The following is a 26,917-nucleotide window of genomic DNA, read 5'->3' as shown; positions in this document are numbered from 1 at the left end:
AAATCTTGACATGAGACATGAGCATATCATCCAATCAACTCTAATAGTTCCATACCACCACATCCCTTTATGGCCAGAGGAAATAATAAAACCTTGTGTACTGCTAACTATGAAATAGTAATACACCAAGGGAGCATGGTTCCTAACACACGTTTCCACCAGTCATGACCAAACAATATACACCAAGAGGCATAATGGGATGATCACTGAATTTAAGCAATAGGAGTACTACAACCTTGGTCTTGTCACACCTGTATGGCATACCTCTCTTTTCATCACATGGGATCATGTTGCCATGTGAATCATTATACTGAGAGGATATTTGTGCAGGAACCAAATTGGTAATTGTACATGTACACTGTTAATAGAAGATCTAACATTACAGCTTATCTATTCTTCATTTTGCTTTCATTGCAATATTTTTCTGAAGCCTTATGTGTGGTGTTATAGTAGTGAGGAACTTCCTACAAAGGCTTAATCCACGTTCTCTTGACTAAATCAATAATTAAGTCATGGTGATCAGCTATAACTATAATAGACTATTAGGTCTCTTCGTAAAACGGAAACTTAAAGTTGATTTAAAGTTATAGCCAACTTTAAGTTGACCAAAGTTAGAGTTGATTTCACAATCAACGCTAACTTTTATCTTGATAAAACGGGGCCCAGGTATATCACATTTTTCATACTGTAATCTATGGGTGGCTCATGGAACAGCTCATATCTATTGTTCATTATGAATAAATTTGCAAAGCATTAAATTCCAGTTTTGCTGAGGACTAGGAAAAAATAATAACAAGACAATTGCAAATACCATATGTAGATGATATACCAAGCATTCCTGTTGGAGCACAGTGTGTGTGAAACTCTCTGTTGATTAACCATGCTGAAAATTGTTCTCTTGCTTAACAGACATAACTTATTCATGCAAACATACGCGTAGGCTACTCCATAACTTTATATATATTATCATCAATACAAAGTTGCCATTCAATTGGTGCTTTCATCAATATTTTTACTCATGGTCAAACTCCTTCCAAAATTTAAACAGAATTCCAGACAATGATTCAATGTGCAGTCTACATGATTTGGCAAGGAACTAGTCAGATGTATTTTATTTATTACATTTTTAATTTCCTTTTTTTTTTTTTTTTTGACCTTGTTTGGATGGTTCATACAGGAGTTTGAAATATTTCACAGAAATGTTACCATGAGGAATAACACCACTCTACACTAAGGAAACCTCTCCTGATGGTACACAGAACTTATATTTGGGATTCTTGCATGTATATCAATTAAGATTTGTGTGTCCGGCAGCATTCCCCCATACACTGTATGATTCTCATCTGTCCTAATAGTATATCCTTTGTAGGTAGTAACACATGTAGACAATAATGGGTGTGTGATAGGCAGGACAACGTTGATTTGAATATGGTTGGATCACAGAACACACTCAACCCATGGCTTTATGTATGCACAATCAAGATGTGCTAACCCTCACCTAGACAAGCACCTCAGGCCCTGTGATTAAGATGTAATAATAAAGATAATGAAGGAAATGAAATAATAATAATAATAATAATGATAATAATAATAATAATAATAATAATAGTGATAATAACAATACACCTATCAGTATGAGCCATGATGCTGTCAATATATAAACACACATACTGCAGTCATAATAATTTACTGTCAATGCTTCAACATCACAACAGAAACTAGAGTGACCATTGGAGACAGAAAAAAATAAAAACGAATATCATATTAGCAAACAGATTTTGTTGTAAACATTATCTTGTGAGCAAACATCAACCAGTATCAGAGACTCCAACCCGAAGCACCTTCTGATCTGGAGATTCTCCCGCCCAAACCCCTAGCAAACGGGAGACTCCAAGTTAATGTGTGCGAAGCGCGAAGTTCCTAGGGTTATAGATGCTCTCTGGTGCTATCTAAGGCTTATTTTTGCAACATACGATAGCAATAAGTAAGAAATCCTTTCCAATGGGAGACATTGAGCCAGGGCGGGAGAAATTAAATCTCAAAACGGGAGAACGGGAGATTTTGCAAAAATGGGTTTTCGGCGGGAGATCTCCCTTCGAAAACGGGAGAGTTGGAGTCTCTGCCAGTATTATTTTGATAATAATTTTACTTGTATCTTGTATCTGCCAGTAATATTTTGTCACACTTTGCAAGGAATATGTCCTAATGGGCAAGTTATTTTTTGACGAGACAGTAAAATACAAGACATTGTGTAAAGCTAGAGCAAAAGCAGCTAAGAAAAAAGAACTCACTATGACTATCTCATTCATCTGTTACTTCCACCTATAGAAATAATGTCTAGATTGCGTGAATATCATGTCATGAGACCACTGCTCTTCTGTTTCAAAAGTCAAAAATTCAATATTTTGCAAAGAGCCAAACTACTCTGCTAAATGTGAGGGATATATGGTCCTTCATCATCCGAAGTATGATCAGTCACCCCAAGGAAGTGGAAAAAAAAACATTTTATTTTGGGCCCTCTTATGTGCAGCATAAACGTAGACTGAGTGAGTTTACAGAAACCTCATTGTGCATTGCCAGTTTAAGCTTTCAAAAGGCTACCATTCTGGTTGATTTACTTACTTCAAACAACAAGACTATCCAGTCAACATTCTCTGACTTTGTAAAACCTTCACTGGGGAGCTTTCTGACACCATTCATGGTCATAGCTTCTATATCCACAAAGAGTAATATACACAACAGTCAAGCTGTGTTCACTAGCATACCCTTTGGATATGTATACTAACAGGCATCCTCTAGAAAGTTGATTTCTTACTACTTTACTTGCTTTCCCTGACAGAAAAGAACAATTTCATAGTCTGCAAAAAAATGACATATCAAACAAGATTGTAAATTGTAACAAATATACATACATTTTTATCCAGTACATGCAAAAAGCACCTGAGTTAACAGTAACAAGTGTATAACAGTTCAAATTGTGTGGCACAGCATTTTAAGAGACATGTCACTTCAATATCCACAGTGCCAAATAATCAAAATCAACACATCCTATTCAATCTAAAGTCATATTCTTCTAAGTGTTGTTCCTTTGCACCCTTAAGCCGTGTTTTAACAGGCCTCATCCCCACAACATTGGGACAACACCCGGAAAACAAAATTCCTCGCCTCGGGCAATAAAACTGCAGGAAAGAGCGAGGGGTACTGTTTTAACGGACACATGTCATACCAAAAACCTTCTCCAGGTAGGTTTCCATAACAACCTACCCGGTCCTGCACGAAGGGGGTGTGGTTACACTCCCTACACGTGATCAGACAGTGGAGTCTCATTCTGTTTGGACTGTTGTGCATGTGTGCCGAGTGTATCAAAGGAATGTTACCGCGAGAGCAATTTAACAGAAGGGTTGTCAGGGTAATGTTGGGGGTAATTACTCTCTAGCTGGATAGGGAAGGGGTTTGGCAGAAGTTCCAAGCAACATTTTGTGGGGACCGCGTAAAAAAATAAATAAATAAATTTATAAAAAAACGCCCGGATGTTGCGGTAACTCTGGTTTGAAAGGCTCTGGTAAAACGGGGCTCAAGATATACACATCTATAACATTTTCTACATAATTCCTTCTGGGATTCCAATGAAAAAAAATATATGGAGAGGATAGCAGATATGTCAATCTATAGTTTTTAAGGAAAAAATCACTACAAAAGAATTACCTATCAGTAATTCAACATTAAAGTAACAACAGTTACAGTCTGTGTTTCCCAAGAAACTTGAGAAAATGGAGCTATTAAAAAAAGAAAGGAAAAGGAATCTTCAGGACAGGAATGGCCATTGAGCAGTTTTCCCATGCACACTTTGTGTTGTGCAATCTAACACTAAGGGAAATGGCCATAAGTTGTCACATAATCATTGGTGTAGCAGCACAGGCAAGACAATGAGGTACTTACTTCCAATGCCATGAATGTACTCAAAATTATCATTCTCATACATATTCATATGCCTCTTTGCAGTTCATCAATTTTTATCTTTCCTTGCCACATATGGTAATAATATGAGAACAAATTGTTTTTTTTGCTTTTTTGTTTTTGTTTTTGGCCATAAACTTCCAGAGATATCATAAAATACTGCCAGTACTTGTGATGTCAACGGAATTCTTGTTCACAGATGTGCATGCAAATATATAACAGGAAGCAGGGTTGAAGGTCTAATGTAATAATCTTCGTAGAAACTGCATTCCATCAGATTAAATGTTTCATAGCAGGAAAGTTACCGTGTTGTATAATACATGCTATAATTTTCATCAATGCAATCTATTCAAAAAGCTTCAATCCATGTCTTGTGAGGCATTCTAACAGGGGAGTGGAACAACATGAAATTATTTACCAATTTATAGAGTAGGGTGCAGATTATTAAATTCATTGAAGACAGTCCTGGAGGTTTTGTGACATATTTGAGGACTTAAAAGAAGAACTGAGGAAAAATCTGGTCACTTTGTACCGAGTATGAAACCTTATCACATCACAAGCCAGGTTATGCTTTTAAGCCATTATACCCAAGACCAAAGCTGTTCACTGTAGGCTTGACTTACAGCATAGGCACACTCTGTCTCCAGTATGAACATACTCTGATGTACTTGGCATTCTGTTAGGCATCTTAAAAAAAATCCAGTAGATAATGGAAAATGGATACTCTATGAGTACCAAAAAAGGTAAAGTCACATTGTCACACCATAATTTGGTCCCAAGTATCTCTCTCAAATCATGTTGCTCCATTGTAAAATCATATTTCCCAAGCTATTATATTGTTATATCACAGTGCCATACTTCTCTACTTTTACATTCATCATGATTTCCATTTGCAGCCATTGCTCTTCAGTAATACCCCCATTCCACATTCTTCTTATCGGTCACTCGTTGGAAACAAAGTTTGTTGCTTCCGGTCACACACCATAGTGTATCAGGTCACAGTCTGATGAATCTGACCTGTGTTGGTGGACTATTGAATCAGTCTCAGACCTGTCATGTGTGATTCTCACTGGACAATCTTCCTCATCAGATCACACCCAGCTTGTCTGAGACTGACCTGAAGGTTGACCATCACAAGTCATATTCATCAGACTGCCATCCGACACACTTCGGTGGGTGGCCGGAAGAAACAACCTTTGTTTCCAACAAGTGACCGCTGAGAACAAATCTCTGTGGAATGGGGTATTATGGTTGAACACCTTACAGATAATGCACAGCTTTACATACAGACTTGCCAATTGTCTTGTGTTCTCCATGGTTCTCTTTAAGTACATGAAGGCTTCTACCTTTGATAAACTGGAAAAATTTCATTTGCTTTCTTTTTTATTAGATCATTCTATGCCGTCTATTGGAATCATTTTGCTACACAATTGGCAAACAGGTATTACTTATCAAATGCTCACCTAACAGTCACTGTATACATAGATTATGATGGAAAGTCACACTTAAAGAGCTTAATTTCTTTCCCATATGCCTACTCCTTGATGTCTTGACGGGAGAGTAGTATTTGTCTCCACAATGAGAGAGGGGACTGACTCATGACTCACACATAGTCTTGCATGATGATACTGGCTACAGTAATATGTTGCTTTATCAGAGTTGTGTTGTGTGTATGCTTCTCAGCTTCTATGATATGTGTAGGAACATAGTGGTGTCTTTAAGTTGCAGAAATGCTTCTACTTTTATGACTCAAAATATCTGATGGAAATTGCACTTAAAATTCCACTCCATTCAAATGATCATGAAACAGCCCTAAAATCTAGTTTCTGGGGACCTACCACTCCCAAATTAACAAAGAATTGCAAGGAACTGCTTTCCTACAATGAGAGAGGAGGTTGACTCATGAATTACAGACATTTTATGATTTCTTTTTCTCTCATTTGATTGCTGTAATATATCCTCAAATGGCTTGAGATACTGAAATGAGAAGTAAATATCATAGGCTATAATGCACATAATTCTCTCGATGAACCAACCTCACGAGTTTTAGAAATAATGGCTGCTCACTTGAATGAAGGCAAAAGCTTTCTGAGCTGACAGGGATACATCAGAGATCTCCAATCTCATCAGACTCCGATTCATACAGTAAGACAACTGCAGTGCTTCATTCTATTCCTGTCATAAGGTGGTATGTTGGTGGAAGAGACAAACACTGATCCAGCCTTTTCAATGAGATACCACCACAGTCTGTTGCTAGGGACTAGAGTCCAGCCAGGGCCAGGAAGAGATGCTCACACACTAACTGCTTACATGATATTAACAAGGAGAGAAATAAAATGTGCTGGGCAGCTTTATTTGACGTCAGTATTAAATCATTTCCCTTTGCTTCTATACATTTGCAGTCATCATGGGACATAAAAGAAGTCATCTCAACGAGGACTGGTTGTGAATACTATCATCATAGCTACCCTCACAGCTGTGCTGCTCTGTCTCTATGTGTTCACTCAGGCAGACTATTCATGGTTAAGCACAAACCTACGTCCCTACACACATACCTTCATACATGAAAACAGGCACAGGAACATACTACAACTGACACAGTTGGGACTCAGTGACAGGAGAGCCAGCAAGGCTCTGGTTCATTTCTAGGCATTTTAGCCCCCTACGTCTTTCATCTCAGTTTCAATTGATTTTATCTGTTGTTTTTTTCACACACAAATAAAATGGATAGATTGCATCCGAGCCGCCCTGATGAGGGCAGGAGTGCTAGGACCACTTCAGGAGGAATCGCTGTCCTCGAGACGGTCCTGGCATCACTCGTACTCCAGGATCCGTTTGTGATAGAATAAAAGGTACCTGAGTGAGAACAAAACAAGAACAGATTCTCTTTGTCAACTTAATGCAGAAGGTTACATTGCACTTTCACTACACTCTTTTTGAAGACTTCAAGAAAATAAACCACTTTATATTTGCAAGTATCTGGTACCTTGCAATGTGACAAGAAGTCTCAATAAACAAAAGTGCTGCTGCACTAAATGGAATCACACTACACACTCCGGTATTTACATATAAATAAATCAAACAGTCACAAAAATATCCCTGTAATTCAAAATGTGTCAGTGTCCAGTGACAAAGGAAGAATATGACTTTAGATAATCCCTCATAAAATATAGATTTAAAGTGGCAGGGCTGCAAACCTTGTACATGTTTGTATAACCCTTTGAAAATCATGTGATAAGACTTGCAAATTAGTCAAGAAAAAATCAATTGCAAAATGATTTATATGATTAGCATACGGGGTTAAAAAAAAAACCCACAAAAACAAAAACAGGTTGTTAAGTACAATAGGTAATACAATAAGAATCTCAGGAAAGGAAGTAAGCATTGTTGAAGCAATGATGATGTCACATTCTGGCAATGGTAAATTGATGCTACAAGCCACTCCCGTTATAACGAAGTCCTCAGGACCGGCAGTTCTCTTTTGTTGTATCAAAATTTCTGAAGAGCCGAACACTACAGCGCCCAAAGATATACAGATGAAAATCTACGGCACTGAAATGTTACTTCATCGTAACAAGAATTTTGTTATAACGCGAGTGCACTGTAACAGCTTCTCTCCTGACAAGTGACTTGTCTCACCCTTCACTGTGGAGAACATCATGAACGGTTGCCTTGGTGATGAGGGCATCGTCACACTTGAACCACTGGTCATGGTGCTGCCTGACATAGCAGGTGTAATGACCTGCCTCCAGGGAACCATGGTGATTGACTACAGCAAAGAGTGAATATCTGGAGAAAAGGAGACACCAAAGCACAAGGGTTACATCTTCTGTAGGCAAGATCTCGTAATATTAGAACATCAACACACAAAGTGCAAACTATCCCAATGATCAATACACTGGTTTGTTCAACCTCAACTGAGAAGAACACTTACATATCAAATCTGCTTGGGACTAATTCTCAGAGTGCTACTTTTGGTTTTAAAATCTGTTTGTAGATGCTAATGTAGACATACAAAAGAATATTTTTACACTGAGGGACTGGCTTGATATATTCAGGTTTAACCAGTTAACTGGTGTAATTCACAAACCTTGATACTGTTTGCAGTGGTTAACAAAAGCTCAAATATCCGGTAGTCTCCTATATGAAGGTTTATGGGTAACTTCCAGCTCTCTCCTTCAGCGTGGTGCACCATACTATACCCGCATCAAAGGAGCACTCAAACTCTCCCAAAGTCTACTGTACCATAACATACCAAGCCAAAAGTGGGCCACTTCTCGATGTGCTTCAAAAGTGTTCAGTACTGAACCAAAAGTTGGCATGAGAAGAATGCACATAACACGCACAACGTTATAATACAAAGAGTTGACTCTCTGCTGTTAGGGAAACCTGTAAGTAGTGTTAAGCGCGCAAGGTGCATGACCTTGTTGCTACAAAACATGTGACCCCCTCTGACTCGAGTCCAAAAATTAACTCATGAGGTATGCTTTCTCCACAGAGCGCTTGAACATTCCCAGACTGGTATGCTATGGTACAGTAAGGTATGGTTTGGTTCCCTTTTAAAGGGGATGGCTAGTAACTGATCAGTGGGAATCAGTGGGAATGCTGGGGGATGATTGTTGCAATCCATGTGGGATTCATTTAAGAGTACATTATATATCTATTGTTGTGTGAAAATTATTTGCTTCAGAATGGTCTCATATTCAAGTAATGTGCAGTTCAATGTTTCCAGGTTAGCATGCCTGTACAGTGACGGGGCGATCGTTGATCATTGAACTACAACATTACTTGAATATGAGACCATTCTGAAGCAAATAATTTTCACACAACAATAGATATATAATGTACTCTTAAATGAATCCCACAAGGATTGGAACAATCATCCCCCAGCATTCCCATTGATTCCTACTGATCGGTTACCAGCCATCCCCTTTAAGCGCTTGAACACAGAATATGTTTTTCATCAAATCCAACACACAACTTGAACAACCCATTATATTCAATGTACACTTATGACATACCACACACCAAAAAAAAAAAAAAAAAAAAGAGGACGTTCAAGAACACACATGATCCAGATTCATTACACAGCAACATTGCAGGAAATATGTTTGCTGTTCAATATCAAAGCTACATAACGTTGGGAAAACCTATCTTGAATCGCAATAGAAAAAGCCAAATTTATCATCTCAGCCAAAGTGTTATAACATAATGAGAAGATAAGAAGGCTGATGAAACAATGTCATGTGCTACTATCACTAATTCTATGTCTGAATGAGAGCCAAAGCTAGACTGCCAGGAGTAGATCAAGGAGAAGAAGAAAGGGAGAGTCAGGCTTTGTGAGATACTCACTGATTATCTGAGGTAGTTGTCCTGTTCTGCCTATGGTGGTGACCATTGGCTCTACGGTGAGTAGACATGTATGGCGTCATGTCTAACTCGTGTGGGAAGGATATAAACGTTGAGATCTTTTTCCTAAATCTGGTTGAGTGCTCGAATCTCTATTGCATTAAAAGAAAAAAACAGAAGGCACAAATGGTAGTCACTTGCAGGTCACAACTTCCATCATAATCACAAATATCACTTTTATTGCTAATAAAAGATACATGAACTGACTAAATGCTACCCGCATTAAGTGAAAAAGAAGACAGGAACATGCTTTTTGTACATATAATTGTCAGCATGCTAATAAATATATTAATCCAAATATGCTGGATTGTAGTTTTATGTACATATATCACAGTCAGAAAGGTAAACACTCTCAGCAAAGGGCTCATATGTATCCAAAATAAGCTGCACAGTGCAACAGACATTAAAAGCATTGGTTGACACTATTACTTCTCACCTTCAAATGGAAGCATGCAACCAGTGGTAGTGTTTTCATGGTGAGTTGCTTGGTGGATTCCTGATAGTTCTGACAGACACTACACTTTATCTTTGCACTGCTACCCAAATACTCTGGACGGGTGAATCTAGGCGGGAGAGAAGTGGAGAACAAACATATTTGTACATTACATGTCAAAAATACTACTGCAGGTTTCGATATAGATTTTGATTCATCCAGGTAGTATGCGAAAAGCGTGTAAATTAAATCTGTTCGACTGGACTTACTTGTGAAAATTACGGAGATGCTGAAGAAGTGACTCAGACAAGTCACGAAACTGTTCTCTCTGTGATTTTCACAAGTAAGTCCAGTCAAACAGATTTAATTTACACGCTTTTACTGCAGGTTTAATGAAGTTTCTGACCATACAGGGTGACTTGTTTTCAGTAAAGCCATCCTTGCTGACCTGAAGAGTCTTGACAAAATGAAGTCAGAAAAGTCAGTGCAGTGATCATATTTCAAAGCATGGGTGTCATCATTGGAAAAAGCAATTTAAGACATGGCAACCTGACTGCAGGCATTCAATAATATAGGCTCATAACCTGTAAGTTTCTTCAGATTTCCCCATTCTATGTATCAGTTTTTTGGTGCACAATAGGCTTACCCTTTAGAAAGACTTACAGGGACTTGTGATTTGGTATCACATTGTCATTACCTGATACAGTGTACCACACTCATGATAACACTGCCTTCAAAGAGTGATAGGATCTTACATAGAGCATGTTTATGGTATGGACCTCAAACCTTATTGTGTTTTGTTTGCCACCTGGCATGCATGACGGAGAGCTTTCTTGGCTGAGTGATACAAATGTCTGTAAACAACCCGTCATCAAACAGAAATTATCTAATCACCAAAATCCTCATTGTGTCATCAGGGTCTTCCTGTTGGACTGTTGCACACTGCTACACCTAAGCAGGCTTCCTAATCTACAACTAGGCCAAGTTTAGATGTCTTACTGAATGCTAATGAAGAAGCTTGGCCAGTAAAGCTACGGGTCTGGGTACAAAATGGTTATGAACAAGCTCATTATAGCCAACATTCTATTGAGACATGGTCAACGTGTGATGCTGACTTGAGATATCAAACATTCTCTTGAAAAAACAACTGGTATATACCAAATAGACTGAAGGGAAAAAAAAAAGTACACAAGAACTGACAGAAGGGAGCAACTGCCTGTGTGAGAGCAGTCTGTTGGAATCATAAACAGACTTCATGAGAGGAGTCATTGTTTCTCACAGAGAAAAAAAAAAGTACAGTAATCTCCACTTGAACAGTTAAGAAATGCTCTGCCAGATACTACCCGATTTAGCGGAGACTACTGTACCATACTATTCATTTTGATTCAGTAATCTGGTAATCACTCGACACTGATACTCTGTATGTAGTTCAATACAGGTATCTGTTCACAGAGACAGGGAGGAGAGAGAGAGGAGGAGGAGAGAGGGGGAGAGAGAAAGCCTCTGAATTACCTTCGTAAGCAGTCATCAAGGGAATGTGGTACATCATCAAACCCTGGAGGTGACATAAGGCCTGAATCACCATTGTGGAGACTGTTGCTACTAGTACTGGAACCTGAGAGGAAGGAGTGGCATGGAGGGACAACAAAATCAATCACAGAACTCTCTCCATACACACACCACGGAGGTGGAAAGAGCTTCATTTTCCACCTCCCTGCACACAGACACACACACAATCATATAAACAAAGCACATGCATATGCAAACATACAAACAGACAAGAATTTAACGAAAATTCAAGCTTATATTCTAGACTACTTTGGAAACAAGGTTTGCAACACGATAAATTTTAGGCAATAATTTTGTTAATCATTGACAATATACAATATATGCACCTCATTTGTCTTTGCAACTTTTATTTTTTGGATCGGGCAAAAATTCAAATATCAGGACTGACAAGGTATAACATTTATTTGATATGTGATAAAGAATAAAAATCACAATATTACAAAATCTGGCAAAAATATTACTTTGACTATTGAATGAGAGTGACAAACTGTGTGCTGGGCAGCTTTACCACACACATGCTTTATACTGTAAAGCTAAATGAAACACATCCTTTTGTCCTTTCTGGAGTCATCCCTTCAGAATGTGAATTATAATCAACTAATAAAATCAAACATTATATCTAGTACACTATATGTCTATGATAACCTAACTATCAGACTACATCCCATTACACTATACTTAAGCTATCTGTCATACAGCCATTCTGGCACTAGTAATTAGTATATTCCTACTGTCAGTCTCAGCCACTTGAGCAATGTTTTCTTTAACTCACCTGAAGAGTTACTGTCTACAGAAAAGTCGCCTACTGGAGGTTGAGAGGGGGGAACAGGGAGGGGAGCACTGCTGCTACTACCAGTACTTGATGGGCCAAGGTCTAGTGAGATATCCCAAAAGGGATCGACTGTAGTTGATATACCCCTGAAACAAACAAACACATTCAATGAAGAGACAGTGACTTCTAGATGGTCCTTGGGACGAACATCAGCAGGAAAAAAGAACAAGCAAACTCTTAATATCAGTTCATTCAAGAAAAGCAGAACACACACACACACACACAAAGCACAAAATGCATCCTTAATCATTTGGAAATGCAGCTGAAACTAAGACCCCGTTTACAGTGCGAGGCTCGGCCGCGGCCGAGCCGCGGCCGAGCCAAGCCCCGCTTCAGTGTAAACGCGCAAAAGGCCAAATGCGGGGCCAAAATTGGCCTTGCATTTGGCCTCGCTCTGGAGGTGGTCTTGGCCGCGGCCGAGCCCGGCCTCTTCTTGGTGTAAATGCAAACTGGGCTAAATGCGCGGCCAATTTTAGTCTGGCTTCCAGACCCTCTGCCCATACTATTTCGCTATTCAGGATATTAACCCCCTCAACGTCGAAAGCTAGTATAGTTTAAGGTGGTTTTGTCCTGCAAAAGATTTTTCCTTCGGCAAAGGCCTTTGCCTTAACGGCGACTTCGTCTAGTTGGCAAAGGGTCTGAAAACCAGACTATACCAAATTACGTTTGTTTACAAGCAGAGCGCCACTACGACAAAATATTGAAAGGTTTGAATTAAAAGCGCGGCCGAGCCCAACAGTGTAAATGGACAAAATTGCGAGGCTCGGCCGCGCAACTGAGGCCGGGCTCGGCCCTGCACTGTAAACGGGGTCCAACAAGGTTTGAAGAGAGAGCCCGATTTTCCTTGCTGTAGCCAGTACTCTGTATATTTGAACACAAATGAAAACACACATAATGGACTGCACACCCCAGATGCATTGATATTTTCTACAATTGCTACTTCACTTTCTTTGTATGTTGTAGCTAGAGACATATCGTGCCTCACCTAAAGTTGTTCTGATTTTCACTGACAAAATTATTTTTAAAATACTGACAAAAGTGACAAGAATTGAACACAAAATCACAATACTGATTTTTTTCTGAATAAGTTGTTTCACATCAATAGTGTTTTTCATATTCATATTATAAGCAGATATTTTCCACTCAATATGTAGTGAAAATCAGATCTACATCAAGCAGGATACATTTTTTTTTCTCAAAGTAAGTCAAAGGTGCAAAAACAGAATCATATTCATGGCTAAGAACTCTTTGAGATATGTGGACACTAAGATTTTCGTGAAAGAAAGTTCACAAGATTTGTTCTAATTTCATTTATTTCAGTTCATTTGGAAAAAAGTGCTTTCATCAGTGCAACTTTTAGCATAATCAATTTGCCAAATATCTGGTTGGTGAAGACCTTTTTTGTTTTCATCTGCAAAGGTTGGTGAAAGTTTAAGGGAATGTCATCAACATGCTGACTTACTTGCATGCTTGGCATGTCACATCTGACTGCAGCCCACCGGTGAAGATTTGGTCAATGATACAATTGCAATGATTGGGATTATTGCCCGAGACTCCATTGTGTCCTGCTGGGGAAAAAAAGACAGTGTATTAGTCCACAGCTACTCTTTGGGATTTGATCATCTCCTGACTTGTTGTCTGTTTGTTTCCATTTTCACCACTGCAGGTATTATTTTTCTTTCTTTTGAGTCGTTGCAACTGCATAATTATCAAAAGTTCCGCATCACGGTATTTTCCCCTTTTATTTCTAGATTTAAAGTTCACTTGCATGGACAGATTGTTGCCTTCATCAATGTCCACAGACAGATCAATAACCATTAAAGCAGTGAAATTATCCCACAAGAGTCACCACCTCTGGTGAAACCGAACTACCAAAGGCTTCAAGCACGGAATTCAGCTGTATGAATAAAAACCTTTCTTGCAGTAGACAAGAGGAAATTATACAAACAGCATTGAATAATACTTATATGTCTCTATAAAATTATTTTTATCTCATCTGAATAGTAAACAGGAAATGGAGGAAGGGAATATTGTAAAACCAGAAATTTTTGGGTGCAAGAAATTATTTTGGGAGCTAAGATTCGTGAAAATTTCATGCCGCATAAAGACCCATCAGCTCTAATTCATGAAAATTTCATGCTGAAAATATTTCTGGTTTTATAGGAACATATAATTCTTGTTCATCCAAGTATGTAACATTCTGAATCTGACAAGTTTTTTAGTACATATCTCAAAGAATTGGCAATTCCGATCAGTGGTACCTTTACAATGCCGGTGTAAGACATCAAGAGCTGCAATGAAGAACTCATGGGCATCCTGCTGCTCATAACCAGCCAGGTGTCTGGCATGTGTCCAGACGAGGTGCAGCAAGCGGTATGGAATGTGCACTGATCGAATGCCCGAATAGAACTGCAGACATAGGTTGACAAGAATATGAGAAATGTGAAGGATACACACAAACAATTAATATGTGCTGCAGCTTCAGTTTGTATCAAGCATTTCATTTCACTACTACACATTTCATTAACTCCCTCCACGAGAGTGCTCTACTGTAATAGGTTGAGGATGGGCAGGAACTAAAGCAAGTCAACATCAAAGTCAGACCACACTCTACCAAGAAACTTCACTTGTCACTCCACACTCACAAGGATTCAAATCTCAAGAATACCTAGCCAGGAGTCTACAAAATGCTATGTCTTGCACAAGCTCAAGGTACTTCAGGAACATCAAGCCTGCCAACAACCTGGGAAATAGAAGAAATCAGCCACCATCAAACACACAAAACAGCAACTATATGAAGTCTTCTGGGAAGAGAGGAGCCTCATGACATCCATCATACACTGACATACCAGATGGGCCCAGGAAACCATCCAATTTTCTGATGCACAACACAGTACCACAAGACAGCACACCATGCAAAAAGTGCATCTCTACTCCATGCTAACCCACCACCACATCCAGATCAATTGCCCACCAGGCCAGCTCTATCACTCAGAGAGTGGTCTCCTTGGTTCTTTCATAACTTCTGCAATAATAAACTCTCTTTCTCTCGGTGCATTCGAGCACTCCGAAGCGAACCAAAGCGAACCAAACCAAAGCGTACCAAACTGTACTGTGCTAGGTTTGCATTGTTTGAGCACTCTGTGGAGAAAGCGTACCTCATGAGTTATTTTTAGAGGGGGTCACACATTTTGTAGCAAGATGGTCATTCATCTGCCGCACTTAAACTACTTACAGATCAAAGAGAATGAACTCTTTGCATTGCGATGTATGTGCATGATACGCGCAATCTTTACATGCTAACTTTGGTACGCTTTTGGTGCCCTTTTTGAAGCACATCGGGAAGTGGTCCATTTTTGGCTTGGTTCAGTTCGGTACAGTACACTTTAGGAGCGTTCAAGCGCTCCTATGGCGTGGGTACGGTATGGTTTGCTTCGCTTTAGGAGAGCGCACAAATGCACACTCTCTTTCACTGCATTGTATTGATTAGGTCTGCTCAGAACTAATTTCCAGCAAAAGATTTCCCCTCTTCTCAAACTTTACACTTACACTCTGTCATCCCATCAGTCCTGTTGGGAACGGTATTGCAGTAAAAATCTCTATACTATACATACCATGGCAAATCCCATGATTATATAAAAAAATTGCTTCTCACAAAATTGTTTATCAGTTGTTCAATTTTACTCTAGTGTTTATCATGGCTTCACACTTGGTTGACCTTCTTGCTGTAGTACAACTTTCTGGGGGTGAATTCTCCTAGAGAAATCCTTGAAGTATAGGCAATGAATCACTTCTTAGAAGCAGATATATTTCATACATTTTCAAACAAAATGTCCTCACCTATTTTCCTGAAAAAATGGTAGAGGAATGGGGCAAAGAAAAATGTACACACCATCACAGTCACAGTCACAGTTACACTCATACACACACACACAATACACATACTTAACTATGAGAGCTAAGTTACTTTCTATCAATATGTAATGAGGAAAGGCTGAGATTAAATGCTGAATAAAAGTAATATATAAACAAACAACAACAACAAATGCTTTAAATGTGAGATCATTTCTAAGTTCCAGGAAAAGTTACAGATATGTCTATCACTAGTGTACACAGAAGAGAATAAGACTGTAAAATTGCATTTTACTTCCCATACACAAGGTACTCTAGGTTAGGTTTATAACAGGCCCATCCTATTTGTATCATAAAAATGCATTTCAGTTTCATGGCTTGTCAGGTATGTCAGCTGAACAAGTCTGAAAAGGAGCTGGTGTACAGCTGAGAAATAGAACTCTCCAGCAAGGTACAATGTATAGCTTATTCCAATGGAATCTCCAACTTCACTTCTTTGGTTTGTTTGTTTGTTTGTTTGTTTGTTTTGTTTTGTTTTGTTTTGTTTTTTTTTTTGTCGACAACATGGAGGCATTTAACAGTGGATGAGCTCTGACTAGTTTTAAATGCATCCCACATGTCCATTACACCTAACTCTTGACCAGTGCCAAAAACCCAGTGATATCAATGCTGCATACTCACCTCTTGAAATACCCTGGTCATTTCACACACTAGACACTGGTCCCGGTTCTGTTCCCCCGTGCAGTGGTGCTTGTCGGAGAGGAAGAAATCCCTGAGGAGTGGAGTATGGGTCAGGGCTTGCACGATGCAGTTCATGAAGCATGTGTTGCCCAAGTTGATTAATCCCCTAAGACCTGTAATAGTGAGAAGAAAGCAGAGATCTTCATTATCTCTCAATGCATGGGGGAAGTACCATACTTTACAAGTCCATAGAATCAAACTGTAGGTTGTAGCAAAATTTTTATTGAAGTTTTCTATAATTTTTCTCTGCCCAGTCAGAGCATTCCAGTAATTACAGGACACTTTGTTCAAGTTGACCTTGATAAATAGAGCACCCTGGCAAATCAGACATAACATTATGATATCCTTATGCTTCATCAAAGTCAGACATGAAATAAAAATTATATGAATGGGTAAAGTTTAATGTATTTTCACAGAATAATTATGCTAGTTACAAAATATCTGAGGTGATGATGACATCAACCGAAAATGCTCCCTTGATTTGTGCATAAATGTCACAAATTCCATGTTTTTGGTTGTAATTTAGAAATTACAACTCTTCCCCACAAAAAGTCACATTCTTCCTAGGTTATTCCACCTATTTGACCTCACTTTATTCACTGAAACCAAATTGAATGTGGTATGGAATTGCACTTATAATATGACTCACACAGTCTTCCACATTTCTTTTTCCACATTAAAATTCTCACTTCTTCAATGTAATGGACATTTACTCTTTATCTATTAACATTCTGACCAAAGCGTTGGTCAGAATCATAACATCAATTGTAACTTCTGTAGTTATAATTTTGTGAATAGATAGGATTTTAATTATTTTTTTTTCTACACAGAGTATTGATATTTCATATGGCTGTGCAAAGCACAAGATAGATTTTACTACCATTATGACTATTAATATGGATTCTCTATTTTCACATGTATCTCTATATAAAGCATAATATCTTTATATCAGATAAATAATGGTAATATCAGTATGTGTGTAAAAACATTTGTAACTAAAAAGTATTGCAACTACCATAGTCCTGACAAACCAGTTTTTAGAACTTTACTTGTTGTCATGACATCCATCTGTCAATGTCTGAAAAATTGAAATACCTCTATAGCTGTTGCTGTGGTAGTGATAATTACACATTGAAATGAACTGGGGTCCTGCACCTGGAGTACCTTGCTACGATTTGAGACAGATTTTATTATAGTAGCTGCAAGCAATGAATATTACACTACTGATAAGACAGAACCACGGAGTTCAAATACCAACCTATGGTGGAGCTCCCAGAGACCTTCTTTCTCTTTGGGTTCCTGCGTAAGAGCTCAATCTCATAACCTGTGGCTTCCCATACAGAGAAACCTTGCACACTAGAACCTAGATAGAAAAATCAAAAAAAAAAAAAAAATAGGCAAAACAGAAGAGAAGAAAAGAGTAACACAGCGAAGGGTTTTCATACTTTATGGCTTCATGCTAAACAGGATTGTCCATTCATGTGTAAACAGCAAAGGGCACTACTGCTCACTACCAAATACACACAAGAATGATTCATACCGCAAACATTCAACAAAGAGGTGTATGCCACAACACACACATGCAATGCATGTTTTGTGCACCAAGAGTACTTCCTTGAATTATAATCTCAGTAACCCATATCATTCTTTCATGTTTTTAGCAGCCTTTGTCTTATCTATCAATGCCATGGTGCTGCAATGGTATCCTGGTTTAACATTTCACATGAAATATGATTTTTTTTCTTGTGTGGAAAGCTTTTGACTCACAGAAAAGAGAAATGTGCTATTTGCTTTTATGCAATCTCTTACCCCATACTGTATTCTCTGGGGATGGTCCCTCAAATACAGTCTTGTTAGGAGCACAAAGTCACTCAGAGTAGAAAGGCAATCTGTTGCATATCAGTCTCTCTTACCATATAGGATATATATACCAATATGCCAGCAAAAGATGTATCAAAACATTGGAAGGTTCCCAGAAATGATAGCCATAGGCTGTATGGTAGACTACCATGAGATGTCTCCATCAGCCCTCATAAAGCATTAAGTAATTCAATTACACACTCTTAACCATGTGATACTCATTCATCTCATATTGACATCACTATATGACTAGTAAGAACACCTCAAACACATTTCAGCACGATTTGTCCATACCCATATGCCCCATGTCTATACCTCTGTTGATGTGACTGCTAGAAATATATATACCATATTTTATCCATTTATTGGTCTATAGATCCATAATGTGTCATAGGGTAAAATGGACTGTCATTCAGTTTCACATTTGAAACTTGTCATGCCTATTATACAAACACTTTTAACTGGAATGATGGCAAGCTTCTTAGTTACTGTAAAAGTGGATATTTTCGCGCAACTAATTTTTCGCGTTTGGCTGGGTCAGAAGAGTTTCGCGTGTTTTTAATTCCGCGGAATCAAGACATCACGCACAGGAACGTATGGCAAGCAAAAATATTTGCGTGCTTTTATTTTCGCACTAGTTTCTGGTTGCGCGAAATGCACGAAAATTTCAACACCGCGAAAATTTCCACTTTTACAGTAAATAAACAATGAGTGTGGCAATACTGGCTGGATGGTTTGAGTGTTATGCTACTGTCACACCTTTTCATATTCGGCTTGCTTATTGTCGTGTATCACCCTTTGTTGTGTCTTGCCCTAAGACAGACATAAGTATGCAGCCATACCCAATAAAGCGCAATGATACATGCTCACTACATACTTTGTATGCAGACAAGTGCAAAGGCCTGTGCTAGTCGCTCACTAGTTTACAATTTTAAAAAAAAAACTATCTCAAGCAAGCACAAGGGCAAATTGCTTACGAGCAGATACGAGTGGCAAACAGTGAAAGCGAGTAACACTGAGCAATGAGCGAGTGACAATGAGTGGTTTAGTGCAGGTATACGCAATCATGACAAAATAAAGGCCCCAATGAAAACAAAAACAACCATGCAGAAAAAAAAGTAAAGCTAATTCATAGCTTTCCATATGAAATCAAATGATTAAATACATCTAAAAAAAATTATCAATGTTTGTTTTACTACAGTACTGTTTTCATCCCCTCTCCCCCCCCCCCCAAAAAAAAAAAAACAAACAAACAAACAAACAATGTTCATGGAAGTAAAAATGCTCTCTTCACAATTTAAATGGGCCCAGAAATATATGTCATGCACTGCATTATCACCATCAAATCATTGAATAAAGAATATAATTGTTATCATCATTATCATTAGTCCCTATTAATACAATTATTATCAACATCATTATCATCCTCATCATCCTTCCTATCTTTATCCTATCTTCCTATCATTATTATAATTATAATTTAGACTCATTAGAAGATAAGATGTTTATGCCCAGTTGTGTAAAATGACTCATGTTTATGCACTGCTGCAACCAGAGAGTGAACTGGCTCGAAGCAGTATGAACAACACACCAGCTATTAAAAGCGTGGGAACACGCAGCGAGATGCAATGAGATCAGCTGGTGCGAGTGGCTAGTGAGCAGGAAACGAACAAAGAACGAACGACATACAATACGCAATGTGGCGAGCAAACTGCGTATTGAATAGTATTGCTATGAAGCAGCAGCAGTGAGCTGTAGGGAGGTAATAGGCAATCATACCTATGTAACTGAACAGAGTCATTGTCTGGGCAGTGACATAAATGTGCTACATTTGTAAGATTTGACATCAAAATCAAAGCACAGTCGAACTGAAATATTGAACAAAAACTACTGTGTACACAATATACTTTGCAAATTGGGACCTTGGGAGACATTTTACAGCACATTTGTGTTACGGGAGGCAATATCTTTGCGAGATTTCGCAAGCATGTCAACTCTTTAAGAGTCATAAAACAAAACACTTGCCATATACCAAATATTACAGTAAGAGGGTGAAATATCAGCAGTGCATATAATTTCAGTTCAACGGGCTTACCATGGAATTTTGAACATCTCAATCTCTCTTCTTGCGTTATCTGTTCAAACTCTGAGTCGTAAACGTAGTCCGCACAGGCAAAGCAGAATACAGTCCCGTGTGTCATATCAATGGCTGAGCATTCAAAAGAAAATGACACAAATTGCAGTCCTTATTGAGAAGAATTGTACTTCTCATAAAGTAACCAATTCTTGAACAAAAGACATGTATTTCATAAACAAAAACTTTGTATAGCTGAGTAACGCTACACCAGTTAAACCCTATCACTCATTTCTACTCTTAAGCAAACAAAAATCTGTCAAAGTTTTCAGACAGGTAGAACTCACAAAATTCTTTGATATTTGCTCATCAACATGCAAATACAACAGGAACTATTAACCATGAAAGGTAGTACAGAGGAGAAAATGTTCACATGCATCACATGTAGGAGTTTATACAGTCATAGAGTGGACATATTCATCTATTAATCATTTTCACTTTATTCAAGGATGCATTTTATCAAAGTACAGAAAACACTACAGGGATTCACAATATGTCATGAAATTTGTACAAGACAGCGAGTTCTGCTAAAATAAACAGGTACATTAATATAGGAACTTTTAAATTTAGTGGTTACCTTGAGTATCACAAGTTCACCTTCCATGCACTCTTATAGACCATTATTAGGAAGAACAGAGCAAACTTAAGGGGCCTCTATTGGGGCAAGGTGTTCATTTGTATATTCTATCACATTGGCAATAAAACCTGCCAAGTTTGTAGAAAATTTGATGATGCATTTTCAAAAAGAAGTTCAATATGTGAAAACTGGCCCCCTATTCGGCCCCGGCCCCAGTGGGACCACCCATGGATCTGCCTTAAACAAACTTCAAAGTACACATACTAGTGTAAATTGTATTTACTCAGAGCATTTATGGTTTTATTGAAGACTTTTTTAACAGGTTCCCTTATGGGAGGGGGGAGAGGGAACCCCCTGGGAGCCCAGGAGGCATGTGGCCACTTGTACAAATATTCTATCACCCTATTGATACCTGCCAAGTTTGGTGACAAATGTGAAAATTGCCCCCATTTCAACAGGGGCACCTCTAATGCTGACATGAACAAACTTGGAAACTGCACTCACAAACATACTTACAGCATTTTAACTCCATCACTTCTGGTTCTAGAAATGATGATTTTCACCATTCCTTAATTTCAGGGGGCTCCCAAATGGGGCATGGTGACCATTTGTACAAATACATCATCCTAGCATAGGAATAATAATAGTTTTGTAAAAATTTGACCATGTGTTTTCATGAAGGTGTAAATGCGATAACTGGCCCCTAGTTTGGTCCCCCATCCCACATACAGGGGGTATCCCAAGATCTATAATGAAAAAAAACTTCACAATACAGTCCCCAATATACTTACCCATAGCACTAACTTAGCTCTACCATTTCAGGTTCTAGAAAAGAATATTTAATAAAGATTTCATAATTTGGGGGCATTGGGGTCCCCTGCTACCCCTGCTATTTCATTGTACTTGTGCAATTTCAGATTGGAAACTTACTTAGAAAAACATTTGTTCAGAAAGTCAGGGATAAATCATGCTTCATACACATGAAATTCTTGTTTTAATCTACAATGTATATCTGAAACATATTTTTGATACAGCTTAGTATACATGACTTGGAGCAAATAATGATTTTGTTACAATTTTGTTTTTTTATTCTGAAGCATTTCACAATTTACAGTAGAATAGAGCTAGTTTGTCAAAATTTGCATGAAAAAGACTATTTTGACTTAAGACGATTTCCATGATTGGTATGAATTAAAATTAGTGGCCATTAGGTTGCATTTTATTGTTCATGAATATAACTTCTCAGTCACAAGGATCATAGCACACATGAACTTTTGCCGTTCACATACTTTCTTTTATTTTTGACAAATTCAGTCACATTGTACCACTCTACAATGAAGTCACCTAGGTTATGTTGGGTTGTTCTGGCATGTTCATGGATGTGTCCCATGGTGTAGCAGCCAAAAAACACACAGTGCAAACATGAATGTAGACGCTGGTTACACTTATGGCAGACATGACAGCTGCCAGCTCGAGCCTGAGAATGAAAATTTAAAACAAAGGGAAGGAAAGAAAAAAGAAAGGTGATTAACATACATAATACATTAACAGAAAACGCACAAAATTATGCACAATAAGGACTTGAAGACCCTGTAGCACAGGGACTCATGGAGCTAGAAGGCTGGTCCAGTTTGGACATACCGTAACTCCCCATAACAAATTGTGTACAGCTTTATCATCGATCTCTGTGTAAGTACAAACACAGAATCTCGCAGAATCTCGATTGGAGTTGACCGTTAACCAATGAGCGCACGTTTTGATGCATGCACATATTTGCCGACTGGTGCTATTTGTGGTTTTCGTATGTACCCTAATGGGCGGTGAATGCATTGGACCGCCCATGAATCCCCATGCTACCAAGTCTTTCTAATGAGTGGGTGTAAAGGCACATTTCAAGACCCTGAAGGCAGAAACCGTCACGTGATGGCAAATTGGTAGATCCACAACTCAGTGCATGCTTACTCAGGTAAGCTGCAAGTGCATGGCTGATTTGCAGCTCCTGTTCTAGCTGATTAGCTGATGGCTGAGACAATGTGACTCAATAAAGAAGTTGGTTGCCTGCAGAAATTTTAGGACCATCAAGGTGTGATTTACTGGATACTGTATTCTGATGTTTTTACTTACAGTATAAGTAGCAGCAGAAGAGAAGTAGGCTTTGCTCACCTACACAGTCCCATAATTCAGAGATTACTGTCATGCTTATGAGCCCAGCTAACTAAGTCTTATGATTCATTTTTTTTTTTTTTTTTTTTTTTTTTTTGGGGGGGGGGGTTATTTCCAAATAGACAAACATTTTAGTAAATGACATTACTTTGTAGAAGTAGGGGCACTTTATAATTGATCCTCCCATATTTTGTTTTGACAATTTTCAAATGACTGTTGATAGGCCTTGCACTGTGCCCATATGTTCTCAGGGTGGTATTCTGAAAATCTTCCTAAGTTCAAATCTTCCTATACCCATACTCATACTTCTGAGTTCCTAGGAAGTACCTAGGAAAGACACAATTGGTATTCTGAAATTTCTTCCTAGGAACTTTCTTAATGCAAATTAGACCATCCTTATCTCCGCCCATGTCCTTTCTCAAGCCAATGCGAAATGCAGTATCATAAGGAACCAACCAATGACAATCGCATATTACTATGACGTAGGGTCAAATACATGTGTGCGCGGCATGTCCCCTTTCCCCACGCCCATTTCGCGCATCATAGCACATGTTGTGCGCAGTGAATGACAAGTGTGGCTATCACAATGTTTTGCAGCTTGCTATTCTTAACAACGTACTTAGGGCAGGGGTGGGGCTTTCCTTAATATTTTCCTAAAATTCTTTCCCAAGTGCATTCTAGAATACCAACTTCTTCCTAAGTCAGAAATTTGCATACTCCCACCCCCTTCCTAAGTTTTTTTTCCCTAAGTTTAGGAAAAAAAACTTAGGAACAGACTTAGGAAGAAACTTACGAAGATTTTCAGAATACCACTTTGGAAAAGATCCTAACTTGGGAAGAAATTTCTTCCTAGGAAGGATGTCAGAATACCACCCTCAGTCTGTAACATTATGGATGTGAAGCATCCCACGATCAGTCCCAATGTAGTCCCTTATAAATCTATTTATGTGTGCACTTAGTTTCTATGCTAGGGCAAAATGGGAGTGGGAAATAGTTAGCAACAGAAATATCATTGTGGAGTAATCAAGAGGAGTGCTCTGCCCCAGGATACCTTCAATTGCACCACTTTAGCTCAGTTTAAGCAAGTGGTGCAAGATATTCAACTCCGCTAGAAGGGAATGGGGTGTTTGTAGCTGCACTGTACAAAATGTAGTTATTTTAACCTGCAATGTACATAAACATGTCCACACCATGCCTGCCAACAGTACAACAATACACAAAGGTGGACTGTACTGGACAGGAAGAAGAAGAAGGAGATACTATCGATCACGAGACTCCTCCATCCTAGCTCTCCAGGCTCTCTTGCATATTCTGAGTCTCTATACTGTTAAGGCATAACGAGGATTAAAGACAAAAGTGCACATGATAAGACAAGTGGATAAAGGAAACCTTATGGTTTTCTTTTAACACCCCTTGGGTAAAAATACCAACAATCCGTTGTACTGATTATCCCAGCTTATGAAAATGAAATACACTATACAACATTCTCCCTCTACCTTACGACTACGCGAGTCAAAACTTGTTGTGTCTTACTCTTAAGTTTTATAATTTTCTATAAATATGCTCTACTTGACTATTTGCAATTTTGTGCGGGTTAAGATTAGCTAAGATGAATATTGTTTATCATACATTCAAAGCACTGACATACATGTGTGTATATATATTTATATACAGTATATATGGTAGCTCTACTACCTATCGACCACCCTTTTTGAAACCGACCACGTATACATTGGCACACAGAACGCTCAGTACGCACTTCACCGTGCGCAGAGCACATAAAAATGGATTGGCTTTGACCGTTGATGAGGATGGTGTGGGAAAACGCGAAAATTCACTGTTTTAATCAAGGACAAAATTTCTAAAGCTTCGTACAATACAGTGTTCAATACAACTCGGTTTGCGTGCATTGTCAATGCAAAAACAGCGGTCGATCTCAATAAGGAGCTTTACCGCGGGGAGCTGAAACGAGGCCACGCAAGTTCGATGGCGATATTTTTGCACTGAAACTTCGAATCGAAAAGGGAACAACGGCATTTGATAGTGCTGGATTTTCTCAATCACGTACGTCAAGTTTTTTACGTGAATTTCAGTGTTAAATATTCTTATCGAGCAAATAAACATTAGGCGGTCGATGAGTAGTAGGTCCAACCATACATACTTAGTACTACTTCCCGCAACTGAAGGCACCCCAATGTGCCAATCCAGTAAGGAAGAGATTTCACTAATTTGAACTCTTTTTGGAAGTGGAGAACACTTTTAAAACTAACAACAACCTTCAGACAAGAAATATAATTGTACCATCCATCATAGTAATGATCAAATTCCTAAGCTTGCAAATGTGATGTTGATTCAAGACATCTGTTGCAAGTTGAATGCGTAGTATTCATGACGGAGGGGGCAAGATTCCGGTGGAGTGAACAAAGGGAAAAGAAGGAAAGGTAGGCCTAGTGTCGGTTTTCTGGAAGCTGGACAAAGGTAACGGGTCAACTGCACAAACGATACATCGACACTGATGGAATCTGCTCACTTTTCTCTTGATGTTTTCTGCGGAGCTACATGACACAAAGTAAGCTTGTATGATCCTAAACGGATGTGTCCCCTTGCTCTCCTTGAAAGCGGCAACATGCGGGCAACCTGATAAGCTCATCCTTCGCCCGGGCTGCCCGGTTACGGGCCCGGCAGCGACTACCTCTCAGCTCCCTCCCTTCAGTCTTCGTGTTCCAGCGGGGAACTCGCCGCGTGTAAAAGTTGTGCTCTCGGCTAACGAAGACAATCGAGTCACAAAGTAAACACCTCGATACAGTGACACAAAGGTTACCGATAACAACGCCGAGGCCTACATCGTGATCTTCAGCTCTCTGGTTAATAAGAATTGCGATGTAACGTCTATGTGCAGCTTCTTTCCTAACAAGCGCAAGTGTTTTTGAACTCTTCTCGACTCCCTTGTTTTGAAATAGCGTTTCCCTTGTATGTACGCGATAAGTACGCACAGTAGTTCTCGTTACCACCAGCCCAGGAGACGGAGCTGCGACATATATTGTAGTTGTCGTTGGGCTTGGTTGGATAGGACGAGTATTTGCGATATACCTGTACATGTACTAGAGCGCTTTACATTAGGTTTAGTGAGTCGATTAGTGCAGGTGCTTGCACGGTTGTTGCCAACGCGCAATCGCAGTACCCCTATTCGTGATATTTTGACTTCCGGATTGGGTCAAAAACAGAAGGGGACATCTGTATCATGCGGATTGCACACAGAAGATGAATGTATTGTGAATGACTATTTTTCATGGACCCATGCAGCATCGGGTGACGAAGACATCACCGCTATCATAGTCCCACCACACATCAAGTTAAATAGCATCATTGACCAATTAAACACCATTTGCT

General features: G+C 38.9%; 1 protein-coding gene across 1 annotated transcript; it reads right to left on the bottom strand.

Annotated features, from left to right (window-relative positions):
- Positions 1 to 5,498: 5,498 nt before the first annotated feature.
- Positions 5,499 to 26,483, bottom strand: LOC140231424 (ubiquitin carboxyl-terminal hydrolase 22-like). The gene is made up of 13 exons (XM_072311545.1): positions 26,058 to 26,483; positions 22,709 to 22,841; positions 20,749 to 20,862; positions 18,052 to 18,156; positions 16,734 to 16,906; positions 14,462 to 14,609; positions 13,663 to 13,765; positions 12,141 to 12,286; positions 11,312 to 11,414; positions 9,803 to 9,929; positions 9,310 to 9,458; positions 7,597 to 7,746; positions 5,499 to 6,813 (listed from the first exon to the last, which is right to left on the bottom strand). Exons 1-13 carry the CDS (start codon positions 26,175 to 26,177, stop codon positions 6,771 to 6,773), a joined length of 1,614 nt encoding a protein of 537 aa, XP_072167646.1. The 5' UTR covers positions 26,178 to 26,483; the 3' UTR covers positions 5,499 to 6,770.
- Between the last annotated feature and the right edge of the window lie 434 nt (positions 26,484 to 26,917).

The sequence above is a fragment of the Diadema setosum genome, chromosome 8, assembly GCF_964275005.1.
Source record: "Diadema setosum chromosome 8, eeDiaSeto1, whole genome shotgun sequence".
Taxonomy (NCBI): Eukaryota; Metazoa; Echinodermata; class Echinoidea; order Diadematoida; family Diadematidae; genus Diadema; species Diadema setosum.
Note: the sequence above shows the minus strand (reverse complement) of the source record. Positions and strands in the feature narration are given on the sequence as shown.